Raw genomic sequence first — 26,027 nt, 5'->3', positions numbered from 1 at the left:
ATTTATTTATTTTAATTGGAGGCTAATTTTAAAGTAATTCATTATCCTTATTTCTCCTTCTTTTCTCAATAATCCCTAAGTTATTTTAAGGTGTGGTTTGTTCATAATCAAGTTGTTTATTTTGACTTCTTTGCTTAACAGACACCCTTCCCCCAACACACACAGAGCAAAACTTGACTATTTTTATAATTTAGATAAAAGGTTCTGTTGGGTCTCTCTGTTCCAAACCACTTCCTTTGTAATAAGGTAATATGAAAATCAGTTTCCTCCTCAACTTGTAGTGGCGTGATAACGATACTCAAAATGTTGATACTGAGCTAGAAACTGGCCCCCAAATTGAAAAGGTTTGGTTCCTGACCTCAAACACATGAAAATTCAAGGTCCCATTTGAGTATCAGCCTAACAAGCTCTTTTTATTGGTTTTAAAAGCTGCTTTTCCACTTAAAAGATTTCCTTTGTGGTTAATGAAATGCTCTACTGGAATTATTAGCCTTTTATTCTGCTTTTCTAAGGCCAACTCTTTAGTTTTTAATTAGCCACAAACCTATAGGCTAATTGAATCTTGTCTTACACTCCTTATCTACCCAACCGCAAAAGTATCATATGAAAGAGTTTCAAGAACAAACATGGAGACACTTAGTATTTATGAAAGTTTAATTCTCAGAAGGTTTCTTTGCCACATTTTTAATAATTATAATTCAGCAATATTTGTTAGTTCTGTGGCTTTATATTGCATATAAGTGTGGTCTTACTCATCATTTTCTCTTTTTTCTTTTCCCTCTTGCCCAAATGAACATCTGGACCAGAATACACAGTAAGTTTCATTTAATCATTTAAAAATATTCAGCCTAAGATCAGAGGAGTAATTGGAGCTTCCCTTGTACTTCTCATGTTATTAATGTAATTTAAAAAAAAGAGGAATAATTCAGAATCAGAAATATTTAAATATATGCCATTATATAGTTATATACAGTGCAATAATTTGAATGTTCTCATTTGTTCAAGAATATGAATGTAATTTAAAATGCCTTCGTAGTCACTTTACATTATTAACTTTTGCTTGTATTTTTAAATAGCTTGACTGCTCTATTTGTGGTAGTTCACTATAATAGAACAATTTCTAGCAATGCGGTATTAAAGAGATGATGGTAATTATCAATGGAGGGAGAGGCCTTTCCTTATAGTCTGTGATCTGATCCCTTATAGAAAGACCTTGAAACTGGAAAGACATGCCTTCAAACTGTTTTACTCAGATTAGACAGTCTCAGTGGCTTGATAAAGTCATTTAATTTCTTCCTGTCCTAAGAGCCTCTAGCATTGTGACTTACACTAAAAAAGAAGTCTATGTCATTGTGTTGGTATTTTCATATGGATCATTTTCCTCAATGGCAAATAGATCAAACTGTCATAAGAAGAAAATGGTTAACTGAGCTCGGTCAGGCTTAAGAGTGTTCACACTGCTATATTTAAAAGGGATAACCAGCAAGGACCTCCTGTGTAGCACGTGGAGCTCTCCTCAATGTTATGTGGCAGCCTGGGTGGGATGGGAGTTTAGGGAAGAATGGATCCATGTGTATGGAGGGCTGAGTCCCTTCACTGTTCACCTGAAACTGTAACATTGTTAATCGGTTATACCTCAATACAACATAAAAGGTTTAAAAAGGGGGGGAAAGCAAGATAAAAAATAAACGGGATTATTTTTTATTTGTTATTAAAGAAAAAAGACTGAGTACTTTGGGCTTTAATTTTGAACAGGCTGGGTCTTTGTTAAAGATCCATGTGTTCTTGTTCATTTGATTTTCGGCTGGGCCGCTTGCAGGCTTTCTCTAGCTATGGAGAGTGAGGGCTACTCTCTAGTTGCGGTGCACAGGCTTCTCGCTGCGGCGGCTTCTCTTGTGGAGCACGGGCTCCAGGGCAAAGGCTTTGGTGGTTGTGGCACAGGGGCTTATTCGCTCCCAGGCATGTGGGAATCTTCCCGGACCAGGGATCAAATCCATGTCCCTTGCAGTGGCAGGAGGATTCTTAACCACTAGACCACCAGGGAAGTCCTGAGTGTTTAGTTTTAAGCAACACAGCCAAAGAAAGGTTGGGATTTCCCTGACAATCCAATGGTTAAGACCCTACACTTCCACACATCCCTGGATGGGGGGCTAAGATCTTACATGCAGTGTAGTACAGCCAAAAATGAAAACAAACAAAAAACAGCCAGAGGAAAGAGAGAGGGTAAGAAAGACGTGGAGAAAAATGATTCATGATTTCCTCGGCATGAGCGTGGTTCCCTGCACTAGTGAATGATGGAAGAAATGCATGGGTCAGCGGTAGATGGATAGTCCCAACAGATACGAAAGTGTCACCTGTTTTGAGACCTCTGGCTCTGCCACTTACCAGATGAATTTCTTAAGGAAGTGACCCTCAATTGTCAGTTCTTGAACTCATGCTGGTCCGTGACTGCACTCTCACCCACCCTTAACAAAATGGAGTGAGAAAAAGCTTTTCATAAAATTAAATTTATTCCACTTAAAGAACTGTTGGTAATGAGAATGCTCATTCTTTTCTTTCATGAAATGAAGGAATATACATTTAGCACCATCTCCAATCTTTGGAAGAAAAAAGGCAATTCTATGGCAAAATACAACTTCTATGTATTGGAAATCAGAGAAACACTGTTCTAGAACAAGAGCTTAACTTCTGTGAACCTAAGTTTCTTCATCTCTAAAACTGAGATAATCCCCTTTTAATAGATCTGTTAGTATTAATAAAACAATTCAATGATCTAACAGAGGGATCAGAAGACTTTTTCTGTAAAGAGTCATATAGTAAATACTTTCTGTCTGTGGGCTGAACAGTCTCTGTCCTTGAGAAAGCAGCCAGAGGCTATATGTAGACATATAGGCATGGGCATATTTGCCCAGGCAGCAGGCCACATTTGGTCCCCAGGCTATAGTTTATCAACCCCTGATCTAGCGGATGGAAGACTGTTAGCATATTGCCTGTAAGAGCAGGAAATTGAATGGTTCCCCGCCAACAACACTCCCAGCCCCATCAATTGTACAGTCTTCAAGAGGAAGACTTTGGAAACTTTTGAATCCTGCCTCCTTTTAACAGTTATGCAGATTAATTCCTTTTAAGTCTCTATTTCCTGTCTCATGAGGGTGATAGGAAGATTTTATCAAATAATCTGTATGAACTCTCAGCCTAGTCCTTGGTGCATGGTGAATACTCAATAAACATTCATTATTATTATATATCATGGGGCTTCCCAGGTGACACAGTGGTAAATAACCTGCCTACCAATGCAGGAGATGTGGGTTCATTCCCTGGGTCAGGAAGATCCCTTGGAGTAGGAAATGATAACCTACTCCAGTATTCTTGCCTAGAAAATCCCATGGACAGAGGAGCCTGGCAGACTGCAGTTCATAGGGTTGCAAAGAGTTGGACATGACTGAAGATGCACAAATTATCATGTATCATACAGTGCTAGAATGAAAGTGCAATGGAAGTTCTATTGGATATATTGGAATAAATTGGAATATATCTTGGTGTGTCTCAGTGCAGACTGGGCTCATTAGGATTGTCTAAGATTTGATTTGATTTAATTGGTAGCTGATGTTATCCCACTTCCTACATCTCCAAAAGCTTGTGCATGGACCTTCATTTGAAATGTAATCTGTAGTTGCATGGCCAAGAGAATTCTTGTCCCTGTAACTACGCAAAGATAGTTATTTGCTGCCTTAGAATTGGGTCACTCTGGCTTGACCCAAACCAGTAGCACTTATTCTTCATAAACTCATGACACTGCTAATGAAATGTGGGAATAATTAATGGAGAAATGAAGTCTGAAAAATGTTTAGTGATATTGTCTTCATTTTTCAAGTGTGTATATTAAAGTACTGAGGTTCTGAAAACAGAAGGCAACAGAATGGAAACCATGGTTCCTGACAAAGTCACCCACACAGATGTACCTCCCAAACCTTTCTTGCCAGTTTCTCTCACCATGGGATCTTGGTCTCTTGTGCCCACCTCTGTGCAGACCACAGAGGATTTCTAAGGGACTCATAGCCTTTACTTCTGCCCAGCCTCTGACCCACAGTATTCATGCAGTTCTAATCATATGGTTCAGATTTTTAAAGGAACACAAATTATGATGTTTCTGTTTAAGGAAATTTGGAGACAAAGCATAAAGAAGTTATAGTTGTATAATCTCATAGTCAGCCCCTTCTAACTCTCAAGTATTATTTGATTTCTTCTAGACTCTCATATTTTGGGTCAATAATGTAATCCTTAAGGTAGTTCCCTAGAGCTGTCGTAGCAAAGTATCACAAATTGGGTCACTTAAAACAACAGAAATTTATACCAGTTCTGAAGACTGGAGGTCTAGATCAAGTTGTCAGCAAGGCAGTGCTCCCTCTCCAACCTGTAGGGAAGGAGTCCTCCTTTGTCTCTTGTTAACTTCTGGTGGCCTCTGGCATTCCTCAGCTTGCGGAAGCACCACCCCAATCTCTGCCTCCATTTTCACACAGCTGTCTTCCCTCTGTGTGATCGTGTCTTCCTTCGCTAGCATCCTCTTCACTGTGTGTCTCTCTTCTTTTTTATAATTGTATTTCTCTACTGTTGGTTGCACTGGGTCTTTGTTGCTGTGTGTGGGCTCTGTCTAGTGGAGCCGGGCGGGGGCTTCTCCTTGTTGCAGTGTGCTGGCTTCTCACTGTGGTGGCTTCTCTTGTTGCAGAGCATGGGCTGTAGGTGCACGGGCTCAGTAGTTGTGACCCACGGGCTTAGCTGCTCTGTGGCACGTGGAATCTTCCTGGACCAGGGATCGAACCTGTGTTCGCTGCATTGACAGATGGACTCCTATCTTCTGTACCACCAGGGAAGTCTTTCTTGGAATCAGTCATATTGGATTAAGGACCTGCCTTATGCCAGTTTGCCCTCATCTTAACTAATTACATCTGCTACAACTCTAATTCTCAATAAGATCACATTTTGAGGAACTGGGGTTAGGAATATAACATATATTTAGGGGGGACACAATTTAATCCATATCACCATTTTTTAACTTTAGATTAACAATAATTTATGATGAAGCACCAACAATATGTAAAGCATCATGCTATATGCTAGGTTTTATTAAACAGTAATCCCTGCCCCTTTGGGGAGTCAGTCTGATGGGAAATAGTTAGATATTCCAGTTAAATCCTGGGAATCATCTGCAAGTCATGGAGTTTTCTGGAGGCAAAATGGGACAGGCCAGTCTCAGAGGACAGACTGACTCTCAGACCTGGATGAGCTCTGAACGGGGTCACAGCAGAGGTTCAGACCAATAGGCAGAATGAATGGCCCTGGGATCCAGCCAGACAAGCAACTACAGTGTGAAAAGGAGAGTCCTGGCCCCTGGGGTGGGGCCATAAGCTTCATAGACAGAACTGTGGTCCTCAAGAAGACGTACAGGCAAGAAGACAACATTCCCCTCTTACATAGGTTACTTGGTCATGAGCTACTAGGGTGAGAAAGTTGCTAGCTTAGCAAGGAAAAATACAGAATATCCAGTTGTTTGAATTTTCAGATGAACAGCAAGTAAATTTTTGGTATGTCTCAGATATTGCATGGGCTATACTTTATATTAAAAGAGGGCTTATCTCATATTTTATCTGGCAGACCTCTTATGGGGAGGGGCTGACAGTGGGGCAGAAGTGGTCTCAGAAACTAATATACAAAAGTCAGGTTATAAGAACGGGAACATTGGTAAACCAAGGAAAAGAAAGGAGAGAGAATTCTGAAACCCGGGAAGCTGTCCTGCAGCTGACATGCCACGTTCCTGTTAGGGCCAATCAAGTGACACATTAGGACAACATTAGTACTTCCTGCCTCAGTAGGATTGGCTCAGGGAGTGAAATGGACTGAATGGTGCAGAGTAGGAGCTGCAGGAGACACAGGTTCGATCCCTGGGTCAGGAAGATCCCCTGGAGAAGGAAATGGCAACCTACTCCAGTGTTCTTGCCTGGAAAATCCCATGGTCAGAGGAGCCTGGCAGGCTGCAGTCCATGGGGTCACAAAGAATCAGACACGACTGAAGTGACTTGAGCAGGGGAAAATAAGATGAGAGCAAATTAATACATAGCTGTCAGTATTTCAGGGAAGACTAGGGCTAAGTGTTAGAGTCTAGGAGTCTAGAAGACTAGGGCTAAGTGCAAACAGAGAGTTGTGCAAAAAAGAGAGAAATTCTGCCTGGGAGAAAGGTGGGAGGATTTATTGGAGCAGGTGGAGTTTGAGCTGGACCGTGGGGAGAGTGGAACTCCCACCTGCAGATACCCGCTCTTAGTCTGCCTGGGCTGCATCACAGAACACCATATACTGGGTGGCTTAAACAACAGACATTTATTTGACATAGATCTGGAGTCTGGGAAGTTCATTATCAAGATATCAGCTGGTTCATTTCCTGATGAGAGTTCTCTTCCTGATTTGCTGACAGGCATCTTGCTGTGTCCTCAAATGGCAGAGAGAGAGTGAAAGCAAGCTCTTTGGTCCCTTCTTATAAGGACACTAATCCCATCATTAGGGCCCCACCCTTATGACCTCATCTAAATCTCATTACCTCCCAAAGGCCCCACCTCCAAACATCACATTCGGGGATTAGGGCTTCAACATATGTAGGGAAGGCAAAAACATTCAGTTCACCACCTGGTCATTCCAGGCTCAGTGGGCAAGTGATCTTTCTGGATCCTGGCTGCCCAGACACATGGAGGGCAGGTCATGGTAGCTTTGAGTCTCAGGGCAAGGTCTGGGTTTAGTTCTCCATAGGGAAGCAACATTGTTCCCGGCTAGTCCACTTTTATTTTCCATCCCAAATATAGCACAGCTTTTCTTTCCATCTCCCCAGTGAGGATCTCTGGCTTTTTTCCTCTCTGGCTGCAGGTGCATACTTTTAGGCCTGCAGTTCTGATTTTGAAGCTGCCTCCCTCCTCCTGACTAAGACTCAGCCATGTTCTCACGCTCTCTGCCTGGGAGGAAGAGCCCACTCTTCTTTCTAACGACAGGGTCTGCTCCCAGGATTTAGGACAGATGCTTTTAGTTGTCTTCATCTTTTCCCCTGTTTTAAATGTGTTTTCGGTGGGCTCTTTATCCCCTGATCTTTTAATCCTGAATATCTCTTCTTGGTGTCATTCCAAGTCCCATATTTCCTGTCTATGCCCCAAAACAAAACTACCCCAAAGCCAAATTCCCAGCTGGGGTTACCACACTCCACTCTCGCTCAGGGAGGCAGAGGGGCTCTTCATAATACTCCGGACAGGTGTCTTTCCTCATAGGATTAGTCCAGAGCAGTGTATGTCTATTCCTAGGATCCCCTGGGTCTTATTTCTGACTGTCCAACCTATTATTGAGAGCTCACGGTGCCCTCATTTGTGAGAAATCCAGCCAAGAGAACTTTCTCTTTAGGGTCATCTCGGGCCTTAGTGTTATCACGGTTATCAAGACGTAAAAGCTTTTTCATCACTATGAGTGACTCTGTGTGTTTAGGATTATGTGAAAATGCAGTTTGCACAGGAAGTGGAAAAAAATATCTTTAGCTCAGTTATAGGAAAAAGAAATCTTAATTATACAGTAAACAAAGAATGACATGACGACAGTTTTCCAGAGGACGGATCCTCTAACCAGTTCTTCAAAACCTGCCGGTTCTTCTGAAGTTTATAAAGTCACAGAGGAAGGTGCCCGAGGAGACTGGCTGCTTTCCAAATTGGCCGATTCTGTTTTTCTAGGGCTAAAAAAAGGCCACTCTAGAGTATGAACATAGCTCTGCAGCATCAGTTCAACCTTGGTAGTAATGAAGCAGGGGAGAATAAAGGATTTTCTTCTCATTTGTAAGAAATTGAAAACTCAAGCCTATAGTAAGTCAATAGCCGTGACCTGGAATATACAGTTGCTGTATATATTTTGCTACTGTGACCACCCACTCCACCAAAAGATCTTTTAATAAGAATCTGAAGAAGAGGTGATGACGAATGGAAAGCACCTTTTCTCTTAGTTGGAAGGACTGACTATTCCCTAAAGATAATAATGGGCTGTCCAGGGCTACCCAACATTTTAATTGTTTAGTTGAAGAGGTAGGAAAAAAGGCAACTATAACAGACCACGGAGTAGGAAGTGGCTCTTGCATGAGAACCTCCAATAGTACCGAGCCACAGTGAGAGATAGAGTTGCTCAGGTTTGGGTTAGTCCAGCCCGGGAAGAGAGCTGGGCTACTCATAATTGGGTCATCAGTCACCCAGGATGAACTCAGGTTGTCTTCCCAGGGGTAGCACTGGGGAGACAGGTGTTTTTCTGAAAGCAGCACACTGTCTTGGATAGGAGTTTCACTTTCTCTCTTGACCTCATCAGTTTCTCCAGTGAATGAAAGAGCTGATGGCTGCTGTGTGTACATTCTTCTCAAGCTCTCTCATCCATCTTAAGCTTCTCCTCCCCCACCTTTCACTGAGTCCCAGCCAAGGGTACTAGAAACCCCAAAATTACATAACTAGGAAATAGTAGCAAGTCAAAGGAAGATACGTTATTATACCTGAACCCTGGGATTGGTCTTGTTTGGAAGGCAATTAGAAGACAATTTGGCCATCTAAGCTACTGTGTAAGCTAAGATGGAATTGTTATTGTTGTTCAATTGCTAAGTCGTGTCCGACTCTGCAGCCTCTTGGACAGCAGCATGCCAGGCTCCTCTATCCTTCGCTATCTCCCAGACTTTGCTCAAATTCATGTCCTTCCAATCAGTGATGCTGTCTAACCATCTCATCCTCTGCCGCCCCCTTCTCCTTTTGCCTTCAATATTCCCAGCATCAGCTACTTTTCCAATGAGTCGGCTCTTCACATCAGGTGGCCAAAGTATTGGAGCTTCAGCTTAGCTGGATACAGTCTAGAACCATTCACAACCACCACTAAGAAGGTTCATAGCCAGTTAAGTAAGGGAAACGCCTGGTTATACAGATTTTAGTAGATCATGTCATTGCAGAATAGCTACATTATGAATCTCCAAAAGGGAGCCATAGTATATAATACTTCCCACACTTATTTGTCCATAGGACCTTGGATTTTGCAAAGCCAGTCTTCTAAAACTTAGAGGTGCTCCAGAAGCTTCCCTCAGGGTCAGAGCTATTACGTGCCCACTGAATAGACTAGTCGCAAAGAGTCAGACACAACTAAGTGACTGAACTGAACTGAACTGAAATAGACTAGTGGATTAATTCTATTTCAGTAAATGTTACTTTTCTTTTAAATTTTAGTGGGTTAATATGTTGTCTAAAGATTACTGTGACTAAAACATCAAGAGTTTTTTTTAAGAGCTCCCAACTGTAATGGATTTTTGAAGAATTAAGCGACACAGAATCTGCAAGTTTCCTTTTCAAGCAAAATCAATTCTGTTAGACCAAACAGCCAAGGCAGCAGTACGTGGGGATGACAGGGAGTTTATACATTCTGATTTACTTCAGTTTAGGAAATGAGCTGGTTGTACGAGTGACCCCGTTACAAACCAGCTTTATTCGCAAATGTGCCACAGTCCTTGCTCAGGGTTCACACTTGTCTCCACGTCTCAGCAACCCAATCAATTGGTGCCTGGGGAAGCAGGAACCTTGGGACAACCAGCGTTGTTTGTCCAATTTATCCCATTTCCATTTACTCCAGCTCTCCCAGTCTCTTCTTTGTACAAAAATTGATTCAGCGACTTTTGGGTGTGGGGCGGTGGGGGGAGAGCAGAAGCTAAAATATGCTTCTTTACCATAAGGTAGTGTTTTAAAGTTATTTGCATTTTTAAAAAATTGAAGTGTAGTCCATTTACAATGTTGTGTTACTTTCAGGTGTACAGCAAAATGATTCAGATATATATTCTTTTTCAGATTCTTTTTCAGATATATTCTTTTTCAGATTCTTTTCCATTATAGGTTATTACAAGGTATTGAATATAGTTCCCTGTGCCATACAGTAGAACCTTGTTGTTAATCTATTTTACATGTACTATTATATATCTGTTAATTCCAGACTTCTAATTTATCCCACCCTTTCCCCTTTGGTAACCATAATTTTGTTTTCTTTTTTAATTTTTACTTATTGTTTTACTTTTGAGTGCTCTGGGTCTTCGTTGCTTTTGTGTGGGCTTTCTCTAGTTGCAGTGAATGGCGGCTACTTTTCATTGCGGCTCATGGGCTTCTTATTTTGGTGGCTTCTCTTGTTGCAGAGCAGAGGCTCTAGGCTCTCAGGCTTCAGCAGTTGCATCATGCAGGCTCGGTAGTTGGGGCTCACGAACTCTAGAGCGAACTCTAGAGCGGAGGCCCAGTAGTGTGGCACTCGGGGTTAGCTGCTCCTCGATGTGTGGAATCTTCCCAGACCGGGGATTGAACCAGTGTCCTCTGCATTGGCAGGTGTGTTATAATCCACCGCACCTCCAGGGAAATCCTCATAATTTTGTTTTCTGTGTCTGTGAGTCTGTTTTGTAAATAAATTTGTTTTTGTTTTTGTTTTAGATTATGCATGTAAGCGGTATCATATGATATTTATCTTTCTCTGACTGACTTTACTTAGCATGGTAATCTCTAGGTCCATAAGAATGACTTAACAGAGGACAATCACCAAAGGAAAAAATATTTGTTGAAAGGCATTTTCCAAAGAAGGTTTCCCTAAAAAATACTCTTTTCCTTCTTTTCTATTTTCTACTTGTACTGAAAATTGGATTTCTCTTCTAATACAATTTACTGATGTCTATGGAGTTGTGTTCAGTTCAAGTTGGTGTGATCAGAATAATACAACCGGGAAGATTTTGTGGGCAGATTTCTTTCTGCAAAAATAAAATTAAACACATGTAAATATGGATACACTGAAATAGTACATTTCAGTGATTAAATAAAGTGAATCAAAATTGTCCCCACATCTTTCAACCTTTCTAATCACTAAGATACTCTGAACTACAGTATGTATTTAGGTGAGGAATTTGCCCAGTTGGTTAAGAGGGGGTGATTGTTAACCATTTTTAACTGGGAAGGCTTGTAATATGAAAGTTTCCTACCTGGCCATATGCCAGCCTGTATATGGGGAACCACTGGTTTGTTCCAATCTCTTATTTACATACAGTTCTTTTTCATTTACATGCAGTTTCTTTCCATCTGCTCCTTAACTCCTTGTCCTGCCTTTATCATGGGTAGCTATTGGTATTCACCATCATCCTCTGCTTATTTCTGCCTTGGCAGGTCCAACTGTAGATTGAATGAGCCTGAATTTAGTTTCCCTCCTCAATTCCATAGAAGCACCAGTAGCAAACCATTCCCCATTGAGAAACCTTTCTTTCATTCATGCATTTGCTCCCTCTTCCTCTTGCCCTTGCTTCTCCAGTGGGTGGCTGTTACTCAGCATATCAGAAGACGGACGAGGCTCCATCAGTGGAGGAACTGATGAATGGACAGAAGCCTCAGTGTCGGGTGCAGGCTAGTGAAAAGCAGCGGAGAGGCTGGTGTGCATTTCCTGACTGTGGGCCGGAATACAAACAGCTGTTTTCCTGCTGTACTTCCATGCTCTGCCTTCCATATACCCCCTTTCTCTCTCACCCTCCCCGACTTCTCTTTCAGGTCCCACTGCTCCTCTTGGCCACGTTTTTCTTCTGATGCAGCCTATACTGGGGAAACCACTCTCCAATTCATCCTCATCTGTATTACTTATATACTGTTCCTCTTTGCCGTCTCTTTTCTTTAAAATTCTTCTCTTTTCTTTAAAATTTTCTCCACTTGGGTTCCCCTTCTCATTTTTCTGGTCCTATCTTCTTTGCAGTTTTTTTTTTTTCTAACTACTCTATCATTAGGGCCACCCACCTAGATTGTATAGTCATCCATGACCCTGGGAACCCAGAACAGCCAAGAAAGCTCAAATATCTCCCTTATTTTATTTACATCAGTCCCTGCAGGATGACTGAGATTCTGAATAGATGTGGGACAGCCAGACATACACCTTCTTGAAACTGTTGTGTCTATTAAAGATTTCCTATGCACAAAAGAGTTTATATTACCTTCCAACTATGGGACAAATCTTCAGTCAGAATGGAAGGATAAAAATTTTCCGATGAAGAATTTTAAAAGTTGAAAGGTACTTTAAAATCTAAGTTGTCTCCTGCCTCTACATACAGATTCGCCACCCACAGTCTGCTGTTTTACAAATAGCACAGGCTCCAGCTCTGAATTCCTAGAAGATAATAAATCTTAACCATTAGACTTACTTCGCTAGGTTCACTGGAACAATCTGAACGTAAGTCTCCTGTTAGTGAAAGGACAAGGCATTTGCAAGTTCAGTTTTATGAATGATCCCATCTCAAGCTGAAATTCCCTTTATGGCCTTGGAGTATATTTAATATAATAATACAGAATATAGTATCAGAGGATCAATGTCTTCATGGGGGTTCCATTAGAGAGATCAAGTCTGATAGAGTTTCAGAACAAGATGGTCAGAGAGGAATGCATTGAATTCCAGATAAACGCTAAAAGGAAATGATCTTTTAAAAGCCTATAAGTACTTTATCTGCCCCAAGCCAGAGACTCAACTCTTACATTTAATTTTCTTGACTCCAAGCCTCCTTGTAAAATGCTGGCTCTCAGACATGGAAGAATTTCAGCTGGTAACCAGAAATAAAGCATTGTGTTACTGGGCTCAGTCAGCGATTTTCAAACTTTTCTTCTTTTGGTCCAGGAAGTTCCATGAACATGCCTCACTAGCCACCAGACACTTACCTAACATATTATTTGAAGAAAGAACTCGGATGCCATTTAAAAAGTGCTTTGAACTACTGAACTGTATCACCTCTCAGATCCACCTCGTTCTAAGACTCCATAAAAGTGTGATATAGGAACCACTTGAGACAGTGGAAGTTTTTAGTCATTTGTGACTTCCGTTAGAGATAATATAGTCACTTTGGGATATCATGGATGTGTTTATGTACTTTTTAAATTGGATTTGAATTTTTTCTGCTTACTGAAAAAGTCAATATTTATTATAAAATTCAAGTCCTACAAGAAACTGTATCACCGAAAATTAAAAGGCCCCATAGTTTAAATTTTCTCCTCTATGAAAATATTTTCATATCCATTCCTCTGTTTTTTCTGTGCATATGCTAACATGCCTTTTCCCCCCTCTTTTTGCAAAAATGAGGTTGTTCTGTTTTGCACTTTGCTTTTTAAAAACCTTTAGAGTTCACGACAGTGTACTTAACCAACGTTCTACCGGTGGACTTTGGGGTTGTTTCCCTGTCCTTTATAGGACCAACAGTATAGTAATGAACATTTGTTCACTTGTCATATTTTTTTCACACCTGAGGATTCATTCCCTTCCTGGTTCTGGGCAAGTACTTTTGAAGTACTTCCAGGGGAGTTCCCTGGAGGTCCAGTGGTTAGGACTTGGTGTGTTCACTGTCATGGCCCGGGTTCAGTCCCTGGTCATGGAACTAAGATCCTGCAAGCCACATGGCCAAAAAAGAATTTTTTAAAATAAGAGCACTTCCGCAATAGGAGTTATCTTAAGTCATCATATTGACATTTGAATTTTTGAAAATGATTGTATATTTTAAAGGTACTAGGATATTTTGGCATTTTAAAGGAGTACCACTGTGAATTTCTTAAATTATTAATTATTTCTCCCAATATATCTTTTGGGTACCTCCTATTTGAATAAGACTCTTGGGCTTATTTAAAGTAAGCGCATCTATCATTAGATGGTTAGATGGCATCACTGGCTCTATGGACATGAGTTTGAGCTAGCTCCACGAGTTGGTGATGGCCGGGGAAGCCTGGCATGCTGCAGTTCCACGGGATCACAAAGAGTCAGAATGACTGAGCAACCGAACTGAACTGATCATTAGATGGATGCACACAGACACGTGTTTTATCTGCTGTCATTGGCCACAGGACATGCTGAGGGACCGTAACCACCCTCACCCCAGCTGATCACTTAAACTCCAATAGGAACACTCATGTGCCTTCCTAATACTCAACAGGCAGCAGGATGTGGAGTCATGAGCTTGAACTCAGAGCCAGACAGCCTGAGTGAATCCATTCCAGAGCCATCATGTAAATGTATGATTTGGGGCATACTAGTCAACCTTTCCCTGCCTTTGTTTTCTTGTCTGTAAAATGACCCTCACAGAGTTGTATGAGAGGGTTAAGGAGTGAGTAAATGAGTTCTTATATACCAAATACTTGAGACAGTGCCTGATAATAGTACAGTATCCATAGTTTTGTCATTATTACCTCAGTGTTGAGTCATGTCTGTGTGTCTCAGATTGGACTGAGGAATGGTTACCTTGGTTCATCATTTTGACCCAAAGTTATTCCAGAACTTCCTGGGGTTGAGAAACACTGGGCAATTGCAAGTGCTGACAAGGTTATGGAGAGCCTGGCACTCTTGGACACGACTGATGGGAATGCAAAATGGTGCAGCCACTTGGAAAACCATCTGGCAGGTCCTCCAAAAGTTAACCATAACCATATGACGGACAGTTCCACTCTTAAGTATATACCCAAGAGAAACAAAAAGACATGTTCACACAAAGCACCTACAAGAATGTCCATGGCACTGGACATCACATCACCTGATGAATGGGTACATTTAGAGTGGTGTGTCCATACAATGGAATATTATTCTGCCATAGAAAGGATGCTGAGAGAATCCAAACACAAAAGACCACATACTATGTTATTCCATTTACATGAAATGTCCAGAATAAACAAGTCAGAGGCAGAAAGTAGATTAGTGGTTGCTTCAGGCATGAGGTAGGGGAGGAGGCTGGAGTGACTGATCGTGGGTACGGGGCTTCTGTTTAGGGTGACGAAGTAGTCTAAGATTAGATTGTAGTTATGGTTGCACACCTCTATGAATAGACTAAGAATCACTGATCTGTACACTTGAAATGAGAGAATAATATGGGAGTGAATAAAGCTATTTTTAAAAGGAAAAATCAAGTTCTAGGTTCCGATCTGAGCTCTGGGACTCCCAACTTTCCCAAAGCAAGTCATTAGGAAAGGAGTCTGGGATCTGTTTTTAACAACTCCACCAGATGAGGTTAAGTTTTAGAAACATACTTTTAGAGTACGATTTTTGCTTGGTATGGGAGGGATTAGTACCCTTTGGAGAAGGCAATGGCAACCCACTCCAGTACTCTTGTCTGGAAAATCCCATGGACGGGGGAGCCTGGTAGTCTTCAGTCCATGGGGTCACGAAGAGTCAGACACGACTGAGCGACTTCACTTTTACTTTTCACTTTCATGCATTGGAGAAGGAAATGGCAACCCACTCCAGTGTTCTTGCCTGCAGAATCCCAGGGACGGCAGAGCCTGGTGGGCTGCCGTCTATGGGGTCGCACGGAGTCGGACACAACTGACACGACTTAGCAGCAGCAGCAGCAGCAGCAGCAGCAGCAGTAGTACCCTTTAGCTTGCAGTTTCCACCATGCACTGGGCAACGTGGGGGGTATAGTATGACAATAATGATGATCTCAAAGTGGATAATGCAGGTCTTCCAGAAGCTTCACCTCTGCATGTTTTTGAAGTATGGAGCCCCCAGAGAGCCTCAGACTTCTCCCCCTGGCCTGTTCTCCACAGCCACCATCTCTCCCTCGGCAGGTGTGGACAATTCAGCCAGGCTCCCAGCACCACCCAGAAACCGACTATAAAATTTCCAGTGCACTTGCCTCTTTCACTTTAAGACTCGCTTACATTCACTTTCCTTCTCGTAAGTGATTCTTATTGCCATAGCAACCCTAATCAATCACTGGACTAAAAATAGCTCTTTCATTTTTTTTTCCAAAGCATGTCTGTAGTGAATAGAAACTTGAGCTCTGCCGTGCATTTTGCATATGCTGCTTTTCTTTCCTGACACTGAACTGGGGTGTGTCTGTGTCCGGAAATTATTCTTGCAAGGAGCCCAGGTACTTTACTCATCTTTCCTGGATTTCTTCTTCCTGACTGCAGATTCCCCCCTATCACTTCCAAGAGATACAAGTACATGTTTTTAGTGTTAACAGGGAACATCACTTTCCTGCACATTCAGTTTCAGATGCTGGAGATTTCACAGCTACCTGATGATCACTTTCCAATAAGAGGTTCATTCCACTGGATCACATTATGTTTGGAAGGCAAATTAAGGATGCTCAGATGCTGGGTACAAAGGAAGTTAGTCCTGGCAGGGAGCAGATGAGAGCAACACTAGTAAGATTCTTCTGGCTTAGGAGGATCTAAGCTAGAAAATCAAAGAGGAGCTGACAAGAGTTTTTTTTTCCTCCTTTCCCCAATTTCTCCATGATACCTGTGTTATTTTTAGGGGGTTAGAGGCAAAATAAACCCTGGATCTAATAAAGGGAATATTTGTCAACAGTCTTCTGGCCAAGTTGCTTTTCTAGTCAACAAGAGAAAGAAAGAGATTTTTTCATGAGGGAGAAGGTTCTAGATCTTGAATGGGCCCAGGGGAGGAAGAGGGCAGAGGAGGGGCTGAAATGAACTCATTAGCGCCCCCTAGGCTCTGAGGGATGAGGCTGTTTCATGGCCCCTCTCTCTGCTTCATTGTGCTGCTCTGCAGTCACTGCCCCAACCCTCTGCCTATAAGCAGACTCATCTCATGTGACCCTCTGGGGCTCCCAAATGCTGTCTTTTGATGCTATTTCTTAGCTTCTCTGAGCGTCACTTTTTTAAAATAAGGCTAAGTGAACCAGCAGGCATAAAGCCTTTAGATCTAGGAAAGAAGAAAACTTGTGGAAGGTCTGGTTGTATTCTTGTTTCCCTGTGTGAAATTGGCAAAGGGGTCAAGGAAATCTGAGATAGGTGAAAGGAAAGGGCCCCCGTGCAGAAAGAGGAGCTGCTTTAGGAAAAGGAAGACAGTAAAGGGGATGGACCTGGAAGATGTGATGACGTGTCCTCAAAATACAACAAGTTAGGGGTCAGAGCAAGGCTGGAAGGACTGAAGCCTGCTTCATGGCTTAGCTGCCATCCATGTCACAGGAAGGCAGGTGTTCTCCTGTTGCTGCCGCTTCAGCAAATTCACAGGCTCCCAAGGCATCCTTACACACACACAGTGGAGGGGTCTCCCTACACACATGCAGTCTCTGTTTAGTCCCCATCTGGGCTGTGGGATTTCATGCAGAGGAGTACAATGAGGCATACCAACATTTCTGTAGTATTTGTTCAGCCAGACCTTGGCCTGGCCTTGGACATTTCTTATCTCACTCCACAGCTAAGAGGTTGGTATCGTATCCATTTTACAGACGAGAAAACTTAAGCTCAGAGTGATTAAGGAATTCGCCCAAGGTCTCAGTTTGTGTGAAAAGAAGCCGGAGTTTGAATTAAAGGTTGTTTCACTCCCAAACCTGTATTCTTTCTACTGAGCAACCGCACTTGGTCCCTGTGGGCTAGGTGCACACTGCTGCCTCTGGACAACAATCAGTGGCAAGTTTCATGGCATCAGTTTCTAGTAACTATCACCCTGGGCAGTTAGTGGTGGCCATTGACAGAGGGGATGACATTACAGATGGAACTAAGTTAGAGAGAGTACAAATTCCCCATCCCATTTTCCTAGATATGTTCAAATCTCAAAGTCAGTGATGCTTTACTCAGATGAGAGCCAAATGAGTGATTTGAAAAGGGAAGCAGTGGTTGTATTCTTGAGGTTGGGTGTTATATTGGTTTTCCATTGCTGTATAATAAATGCCCCACAAATATGGTGACTTAAAACTTCACAGATTTATTTTCTCAGCTGGTGGGGCTCAGGTTAGCTGAGTCCTTGGCTCAGAGTCTCATCAGGCCGAAATCAAAATCTCAGCCATAGTTTCAATGTCACCTGACTCTCAAGGTCCTCTTCCAAGCTTACTGGTTTTCGGCAGAATTCCGTTTCTTGTGGTTGTAGGACTGAAGTCTGGTTTTCTAGTTGGCTGGCCTCCAGGCGTCACTCTTGGCTTTAGACACTTCCCTCAGGTTCTAGCCACATGGCACTCTAGGACATAGCAGCTTACTTCCTCAAAACCAACCTGCTTTGGACTTCCCTGGTGGTACAGTGGATAAGAGTCCACCTGGCAATGCGGAGGATGTGGGTTCGATGCCTGGTCCAAGAAGATTCCACATGCTATGGAGCAACTAAGCCTGCGAGCTGCAACTGCTGAAGCTCGAATGCCCTACAGCCTGTGCTCCACAAGAGGAGACCACACACCACAATGAAGAGGGACCCCCCCCTCGCCTCAGCTAGGGAAAGCCATGCACAGCAATGAAGACCCGGAATAGCAAAAAAGAATAAAAGAAAAAATCTGCTTCTGAAATGAAGTCTTATATAATGTAACGTTATCTGATTCCCAGGGTCTTCCCTGATGGCTCGGCTGGTAAAGAATCTGCCTGCATTGTGGGAGACCTGGCTTCGATCCCTGGCTTGGGAAAATCCCATGGAGAAGGGAATGGCTACCCACTCCAGTATTCTGGCCCGGAGAATTCCAAGGACTCTATAGTCCAGGGGGTCTCAAAGAGACAGACACGACTGAGCGACTTCCACTCCACACTATCTGATCCCCATGGTAATCTATTCAGAAGAGTAGTGAAAGTGTTAGTCGCTCAGTCATGTCCAACTCTTTGGGATCCAATGGACTGTAATCAGCCAGGCTACCCCATCCATGGAATTCTCCAGGCAAGAATACTGGAGTGGGTTGCCATTCCCTTCTCCAGGGGATCTTCCTGACCAAGGGTCAAACCCAGATCTCCCCTGTTGGAGGCAGATTCTTTACTGTCTGAGCCACCAGGGAAGTCTCTATTCATAGGTCTCATCTACACTTAAGGGGAGGGATTATACAAGATGTGCCATTATACCAGGGATTATACCAGGGCCTGGGACTCTTGGAGACCATCTTAGAACTCTGTCTACCATGAGTATTTTAGTCTTTCCTCCACGATGCTAGGAAAGATTGAAGGCGAAAGGAGAATCGGGTGACAGAGGATGAGATGGTTCCATAGCATCAGCAACTCACTGGACATGAATCTGAGCAAACTCTGGAAGATAGTGAAGGACAGGGAAGCCTGGCGTGCTACATGTAGTCCATGGAGTCACAAAGAGTCAGACACGACTTAGCAACTGAACAACCACCATGTTGCTCTGGGCTAACCAAGTGACATGGAGAACATAGGAGTATTCTGAATCCCTGAGACAGTTTTAGCCAATGAGTGACACTCCTGATAATCTCTCTTCTTGCATCATGCAAGTTTGGTTATGTCAGGATTCCCAACTTTTCTTCCACTCCCACACTTCTGACAGTTCCCTCGGTGATATGGAATCCCCCTCTCTAGGAAATGTGTCCAAATCCCTAGGGGATAGCATGTATTTTGAGAAAGTCCATGGTTGGAAGGTGGGGTGCTCCCTTTCCACCCCCTAGATGTTTGAGAATGACTAGGTTAAGTGGTATCTTCCCAGCTGGAGCAAAGACCTTTGTCATAGAAAGCAGACTCAGGCAACCTGGAGGTAAAATAGATGCTTTGATGCCTGAATAACTGGGGAGACAGGGACTCACACCATTCCTACTGGCAGCGGGTTGTAGGCGAGGGATCCTTCTACTGGAATAGCATTGGCGCTTGTCTTCTGGTTGGTGAGCCGGACAAACAGACAGCTCAGTGTGATGATGGAAAAGGAGATAAATTAAATGCTGTGACAAAAATACACACAGGATGCTACCTGTAAACACCAGATAATCATTCTGAAGTGGTGTTTGAATGATAAGATTTAGAAAAGAAATATCAAGCTAAGGGCATTGTGGGCAAAAAGCATGGCAGCCAGAAGTGTTTAATGAAATGGGAAGTGATCTTCTGTGACTGGCTATGGGATAAATACCAGGCAAAGCCAGAAAAGAAGATTCAGGTCAGAAGCAGAAGACTCCAGGTCTTCCCCTTAAGGAGAGAAACTGAGTCAGCAGGACCCAGCAGTTCACTGTTTGTGATGGGTGAGTGTATCAAATAGTAGGTGGAATAACATCCCCCTCAATATTCATGTCCACCAAAACCTCAAGTGTGACCTTATTTGGAAGTAGGGTCTTTGCAGGTGTTATTAGTTAAGCACCTTGAGATGAGAGATGAAATCACACTAGATTTAAGGTGGGATAAATCCAGTAACTGTTGTCTTATAAGAAGAGGACAGAGGGACATATGGAGGGAAGGAGGTGATGTGGAGACAGAGGCAGAGATGGGAGTTGCAGCCACAGACCAAGGAGCCCCTGGGGCCACTGGAAGCTGGGAGAGGTGGGAGAAGCTAGGCCCCTGGAAGCCTAGAGCCTTCAGAGGGAGCACGACATTGCCAACATCTTGATTTCAGGCTTAGGGGCTCTAGGATCATGAGAAGATACATTTCTGTTGTTTTAAGCTGCCAGATTCGAGGTAATTTGACAGCTCTGGGAAACTCATACAGTGCAGAACATTCAGATTCAGTATGGATGTTTCCAGTTTGATGTGCCTAGAGGACCCTTGTTGGGGACAGCCAGTCGGCATCTGGACCTGTGAGAAGGGCAGGCGGGTGAGACATGTCAGTTTGGGAGGATTCATAAAAATAAGTCATGGAAGTCAGAAACAGATGAGCTCAATTGGAGCAAGTAAATAGGGTGGAGGGCGGAACCTGAGGGACCACTTTCATTGAGGGACCAGAGGAGGGAAGAGAGCTGCTGTCGCTGGAGGAATTGCTTACTTGTATAAAACAGTGTGGGCTTCTCAGGTGGCACTGGTGGTAAAGAACCTGCCTGCCAGTGCAGGAGACATAAACACGAATTCGTTCCCTGGGTCAGGAAGATCCCTTGGAGGAGGAAATGGCAATCCAGTATTCTTGCCTGGAGAATCCTGTGGACAGAAGAGCCTGAAGTGTTATAGTCCATGGGGTCGCAGAGAGTCAGACATGACTGAAGCAACTTCACACACACACACACACACACACACACACACACACACACACAGAGAACAGTTTAGGGAGACCTACGGGATGTAGATGGAGAAGCAGTGCTGCTTTGAAAATTCTCTGATAATCAGTCCTTTCCATACCATATTGCGCTGCTTGAGAAAAAAGATAAGAGGTGGAAAAGTAGAGCGAGCAAGCATCAACTATTCTTTTAGTAGAGTTTGGTTGTGAAGACAGGAGAAGTGGGGTTGGTTGTAGATCAGAAGGAACATAACTGAGGTTATTTGATGCTTGTTTGTTTTGTTTTTTAAGAGTATGACCCTTTTCATTATATTTTTAGGCAGTAGGAAGGAAGCAGGGAGAGGGTGCAAATAATCAATGAAACAAGTTTCCAACCATGCACCTACTCTGCGCCAGGTACTGTGCTGGGTTTACCTGATTCTCACTGATCTTCTCAGCACACCTACAGAGTAGAAAAAAATTGTCCCCGCTGGGGATGGGAAAATAATTTGCCCAAGTCAATACATCTCAGGTCTGATGACTCCTCTGTGTCTCAGTTCTGATCATTATATTATTTTTCTTTCCCATTGGGATAAAGAAGGCAGCATCTTTCTCTGATTCACAAAGAATAGGAAGCAGCATAAAGAAGCAGATTTGCGACAATGGAGGAGAGGGGAAAGTAGGTGTTTCTGTCACGTGATCTGTGTCATTGTTAAACTATGAACCAAAATTATCAACTGCAAGGAAGGGAGAGTGAAGCCAAGCACGGGTCTTGAAAAGGGAAGGGGTTTAAGATAACCTCAGTGGTGACATACAGTAGGGAGCCAGCTAAGGAGAAAGGAAAGAAAGCCTTACTCAACAGTTTAAACTCGATTAGGATTAGAGGAACAACAGACTGGTTCCAAATTGGGGAAGGAGTATGTCAAGGCTGTATATTGTCACCCTGCTTATTTAACTTCTATGCAGAGCACATCATGCGAAATGCCAGGCTGGATGAAGCACAAGCTGGAATCAAGATTGCCGGGAGAAATATCAATAACCTCAGATAAGCAGATGACACCACTCTTATGGCAGAAAGCGAAGAAGAACTAAAGAACCTCTGGAAAAAAATTGGCTTAAAACTCAATATTCAAAAAACTAAGATCATGGCATCTGGTCCCATCACTTCATGGCAAATAGATGGGGAAACAATGGAAACAATGAGAGACTTATTTGGGGGGGGGCTCCAAAATCACTGTGGATGGGGACTGCAGCCATGAAATTTAAAGACACTTGCTCCTTGGAAGAAAAGCTGTGACCAACCCAGACAGTGAATTAAAAAGCAGAGTCGTGGGCCCACGTGATATCCCCGTGGGGCCCAGAGACGTGGACCCACGTGATATCCCCGTGGGGCCCAAGTGATTACTTTGCTGACAAAGGTCTGTCTAGTCAGAGCTATGGTTTTTCCAGTAGTCATGTGTGGATGTGAGAGTTGGACTGTGAAGAAAGCTGAGCGCTGAAGAATTGACGCTTTTGAACTGTGGTGTTGGAGAAGACTCTTGAGAGTCCCTTGGACTGCAAGGAGAGCCAACCAGTCTATCCTAAAGGAAATCAACCCTTGATAGTCATTGGAAGGACTGATGCTAAAGCTGAAACTCCAGTTCTTTGGCTACCTGATGCAAAGAACTGACTGTTTGGAAAAGACCCTGATGCTGGGCAAGATTGAAGGCAGGAGGAGAAGGGGATGACAGAGGATGAGATGATTGGATGGCATCACCGACTCAATGGACATGAGTTTGAGCAAGCTCCAGGAGTTGATGATGGACAGGGAAGCCTGGCATGCTACAGTCCATGGGGTCACAAAGAGTCGGACATGACTGAGTGACTGAACTGACTGACTGAGGATTTTTAGGGAAGCTAACTTTCTTGGGAGGAGCAGGAGTTGATCTCAAGATGGACATCTAGTTGGAAAGATTCTAGTGATAGTGTCAAAAATGCCCCAAGCCAGAGACACTTCAGATTTTAACATGAAGCAATGTATACTACAGGGCTCTGAGAATCATCCATTGATATCCTAAGGGGATTATCAGTCCCAAACCACTGCTGAAAGAGATAGAGCTGAGCAGCCTGGGGCTGGCCTGTCCGTGTCTTCCCATTGCCTTGCCAAAACCAAGTACCCTTCAAGCCTCTTGCAGGATTGCCATTCTGACATGAAAATAACCTAAGTCCCTGACTCAGAAATAACAACATCTGTTAATTTGCATAAGAGTTTGCATTTTGTATTTTGGATTTAATATCCAAATGCTAAAATTCACTTGTTTGACCTTAGTTAAGTGGTTTAGAGATTCAGCTGATTAAAAACTCTTGACAGGTTCCACTCTGACTCACCTAGACCCACCTCCCCACCCTGGACTGCTCCGTTCTTTTGCTACTTGGTACTGTGCACACGTTGGATGGAGCCTCATGAATTATGGGTTGCATGCGTGCTAAGTCACTTCAGTCGTGTCCAACTCTTTGGGACCCTATGGACTGTGGCCTGCCAGGCTCTTCTGCCCGTGGGATTCTCCAGGCAAGAATACTAGAGTGAGTTGCCATGCCCTCCTCTAGGAAATCTTCCTGACCCAGGGATCAAACCCACGTCGCCTGTGTTGCAGGCGGATTCTTTCCCTGGCTGAGCCACCAGAGAAGCCAAATTATGGGTTAAAAAAGGACAAATCAGTTCACCTGAAGCTTGTTATTTTGAAAAGTCTTTGCAGATTCATGTTCTCAAGTTCACAAGGCTATTGAGAGCTCTGTGGTGGGGCTCTTGATTCATGACAGACGGCCCCTCCTTGGAACGCCCTGGGTCTGGGTGTGAGGGCAGCACTTGTGCAGTGAGAGGTTTGAGAGGAGACAGCAAAGAAGGTGTTAATGAATGATCGCAGGGCTTCGTTCTCCATAAAGGCAATTACTGGGATTGATTGTTACCGTGTTTCCTTAGTCACGGTTCAGCTTGCTTGTTTCACTCGGATTAAGACAGATGAAGGCTGAATGCACACAGACGTGTGATGTCAGGAGAATTATCAATGGTACATCGAAGGCCTCTGCTTTCTTGCACAGATGCCACTTGGGGGATCTCAGTGGAGCTGAAAGGGGATCACGGCCACCATGAGATGACCAAGTGGGCCAAGGGTGTTTATGGTGGACCACGGGATTTTAGATAATGCGTATTCTCTCTTTCCTTCCCATACATGGTATAGTGGTGTGGTTTCCCAGCTTACACCTGCATTAGCATGCTGCAAGGCTTGACAAAGAAAAATGCGTGAGTCCCATCCGCTGAGTTTCTGATTCAGTGGGTCTGGCACTGTGCCCAGAAATTTGCCTTTCTTAGAAGTTCCAGGGTGCTGCTGCTACAGGTTCAGCAATCTCATGCTGAAAACCAGTGGGGTCTTCATCAGAGCATGGACACTGATCAGGCCACCAGACTTTCAAGCACGACTTTACTTTTTACTGGCTATGTGGTCGTGGGCCATGTACTTAACCAGTAGCCAGGACGTGGAAGCAACCAAGATGTCCATTGAGAGACGAATGGATAAAGAAGAGGTGGTACGTGTATACGATGGACTATTACTCAGCCATAAAAAGAATGGAGTTAAGTCAGTTGTAGTGAGGTGGATGAAAGTTGAGCCTGTCAATACAGAGTGAAGGAAGTTAGAGCAAAACAAATATATATTAAAACATATATATGAAATCTAGTAAAATGGCATTGATGAACCTGTTTGCAGGGCAGGAATAGAGGTGCAAACATGGAGAACAGACTTGTGGACACAGCTGGGAGATTGAATTGAGAGAGTCGTGTTAACGTATGTATCCTACCATATGTAAAATCGAGAGCTAGCAGGAAGCTACTGCATGGCACAGGGAGCTCAGCTTGGTGCTCTGCGATGATGGGCTAGAGGGGTGGGATGGGAGGGGTGAAGGAGGTTCAGGAAGGAGGGGATATACGTATAATTATGGCTGACTTGCATTGTTGTACAGCAGAAACCCAAACAACATTGTAAAGCAATTATATTCCAATTTTTTTTAAAAAGGATAATAGTTCCTGTTTCATGGGATAGTTAGAAGGAATAAATGAATTAGAACTTGGAAGCACTGAGACCAGGGCCAGGTCTATGTACTTTGGATAAATTAAAAAGGCAACTTCTTGGAACTGGGAGCATGTGGACCCAAGCCTCACTCCTCCAATACCTGCAGCTCCCAGTGGAGTTGCTGGGTCCTTTTAGCCTGTAGTCTGCGATCCTATCTCTGGAGGTCAGGAAGGTTAATGCCTAGCTCAGGGCCAGTGCAAGCAGGAGGAAGGCCACATCGACCTCCATCAAAATCTTCTTCTCAAGCTATGCTAACCCTTCATCTACTGAATACATGGAATGGGCTCAGTGAGATGAGGGTGTCAGGGTGATGTGCCTTTGGGGTTTTTCTCCCCCATGCCAGCAGAAAGAGGCTGTCTTTCATGTCAAGTTCACATGCAGCCTTATACTGATTTGTTAAATGTTTGCTCGACACCCAGCACTGATATGTTTTACGCACATGGTTTCATTTAACCCTCACAATGTCACTGTTAAGTAATCATTGCTGTCTCTGTTTCAGTACTGCTGGGGTTCAGATAAGTTCAATGACTTGTCCAAAGTCACATGGCTATCAAGTGATAAATCCCAAACTAAAAGCCAGGTCTGTCTGACTTCAATAATTTATATACCGTACAGCTCTACTCTACCACCTCCAGCTTATTATGAATACTTATATAATGGTTAAGGCTGGCCCCCAGGTATCCAGCCGTGGTAGCTGCTCCCTAAAGGGAAGCACCCTGGAACTGGCACTGTCTCTGTTTCAGGGGGTTGGTTTTCTATAAAGCCTGTGGTTGGACTCACAGAATATACTCCTTTGGGAAATGTCCTCTTCACCAACCTCTCTTGCTGCTGCTGCTAAGTCACTTTAGTCGTGTCTGACTCTGTGCGACCCCATAGACGGCAGCCCACCAGGCTCCCCCGTCCCTGGGATTCTCCAGGCAAGAACACTGGAGTGGGTTGCATTTTCCTTCTCCAGTGCATGAAAGTGAAAAGTGAAACTGAAGTCTCTCAGCCGAGTCCGACTCTTCGTGACCCCACGGA

General features: G+C 43.5%; 1 protein-coding gene across 1 annotated transcript in view; it reads left to right on the top strand.

The window, feature by feature from the left end:
- Positions 1-26,027, top strand: part of PITPNC1 (phosphatidylinositol transfer protein cytoplasmic 1) — a 262,838-nt gene that overhangs the window by 146,322 nt on the left and 90,489 nt on the right. Inside the window, exon 4 of the mRNA XM_015098883.4 lies at positions 807-814. Within this exon, the coding sequence (XP_014954369.1) occupies positions 807-814 (8 nt within the window). The remainder of the gene's footprint in view (positions 1-806; positions 815-26,027) is intronic.

Source organism: Ovis aries, chromosome 11 (assembly GCF_016772045.2).
Source record: "Ovis aries strain OAR_USU_Benz2616 breed Rambouillet chromosome 11, ARS-UI_Ramb_v3.0, whole genome shotgun sequence".
Taxonomy (NCBI): Eukaryota; Metazoa; Chordata; class Mammalia; order Artiodactyla; family Bovidae; genus Ovis; species Ovis aries.
Note: the sequence above shows the minus strand (reverse complement) of the source record. Positions and strands in the feature narration are given on the sequence as shown.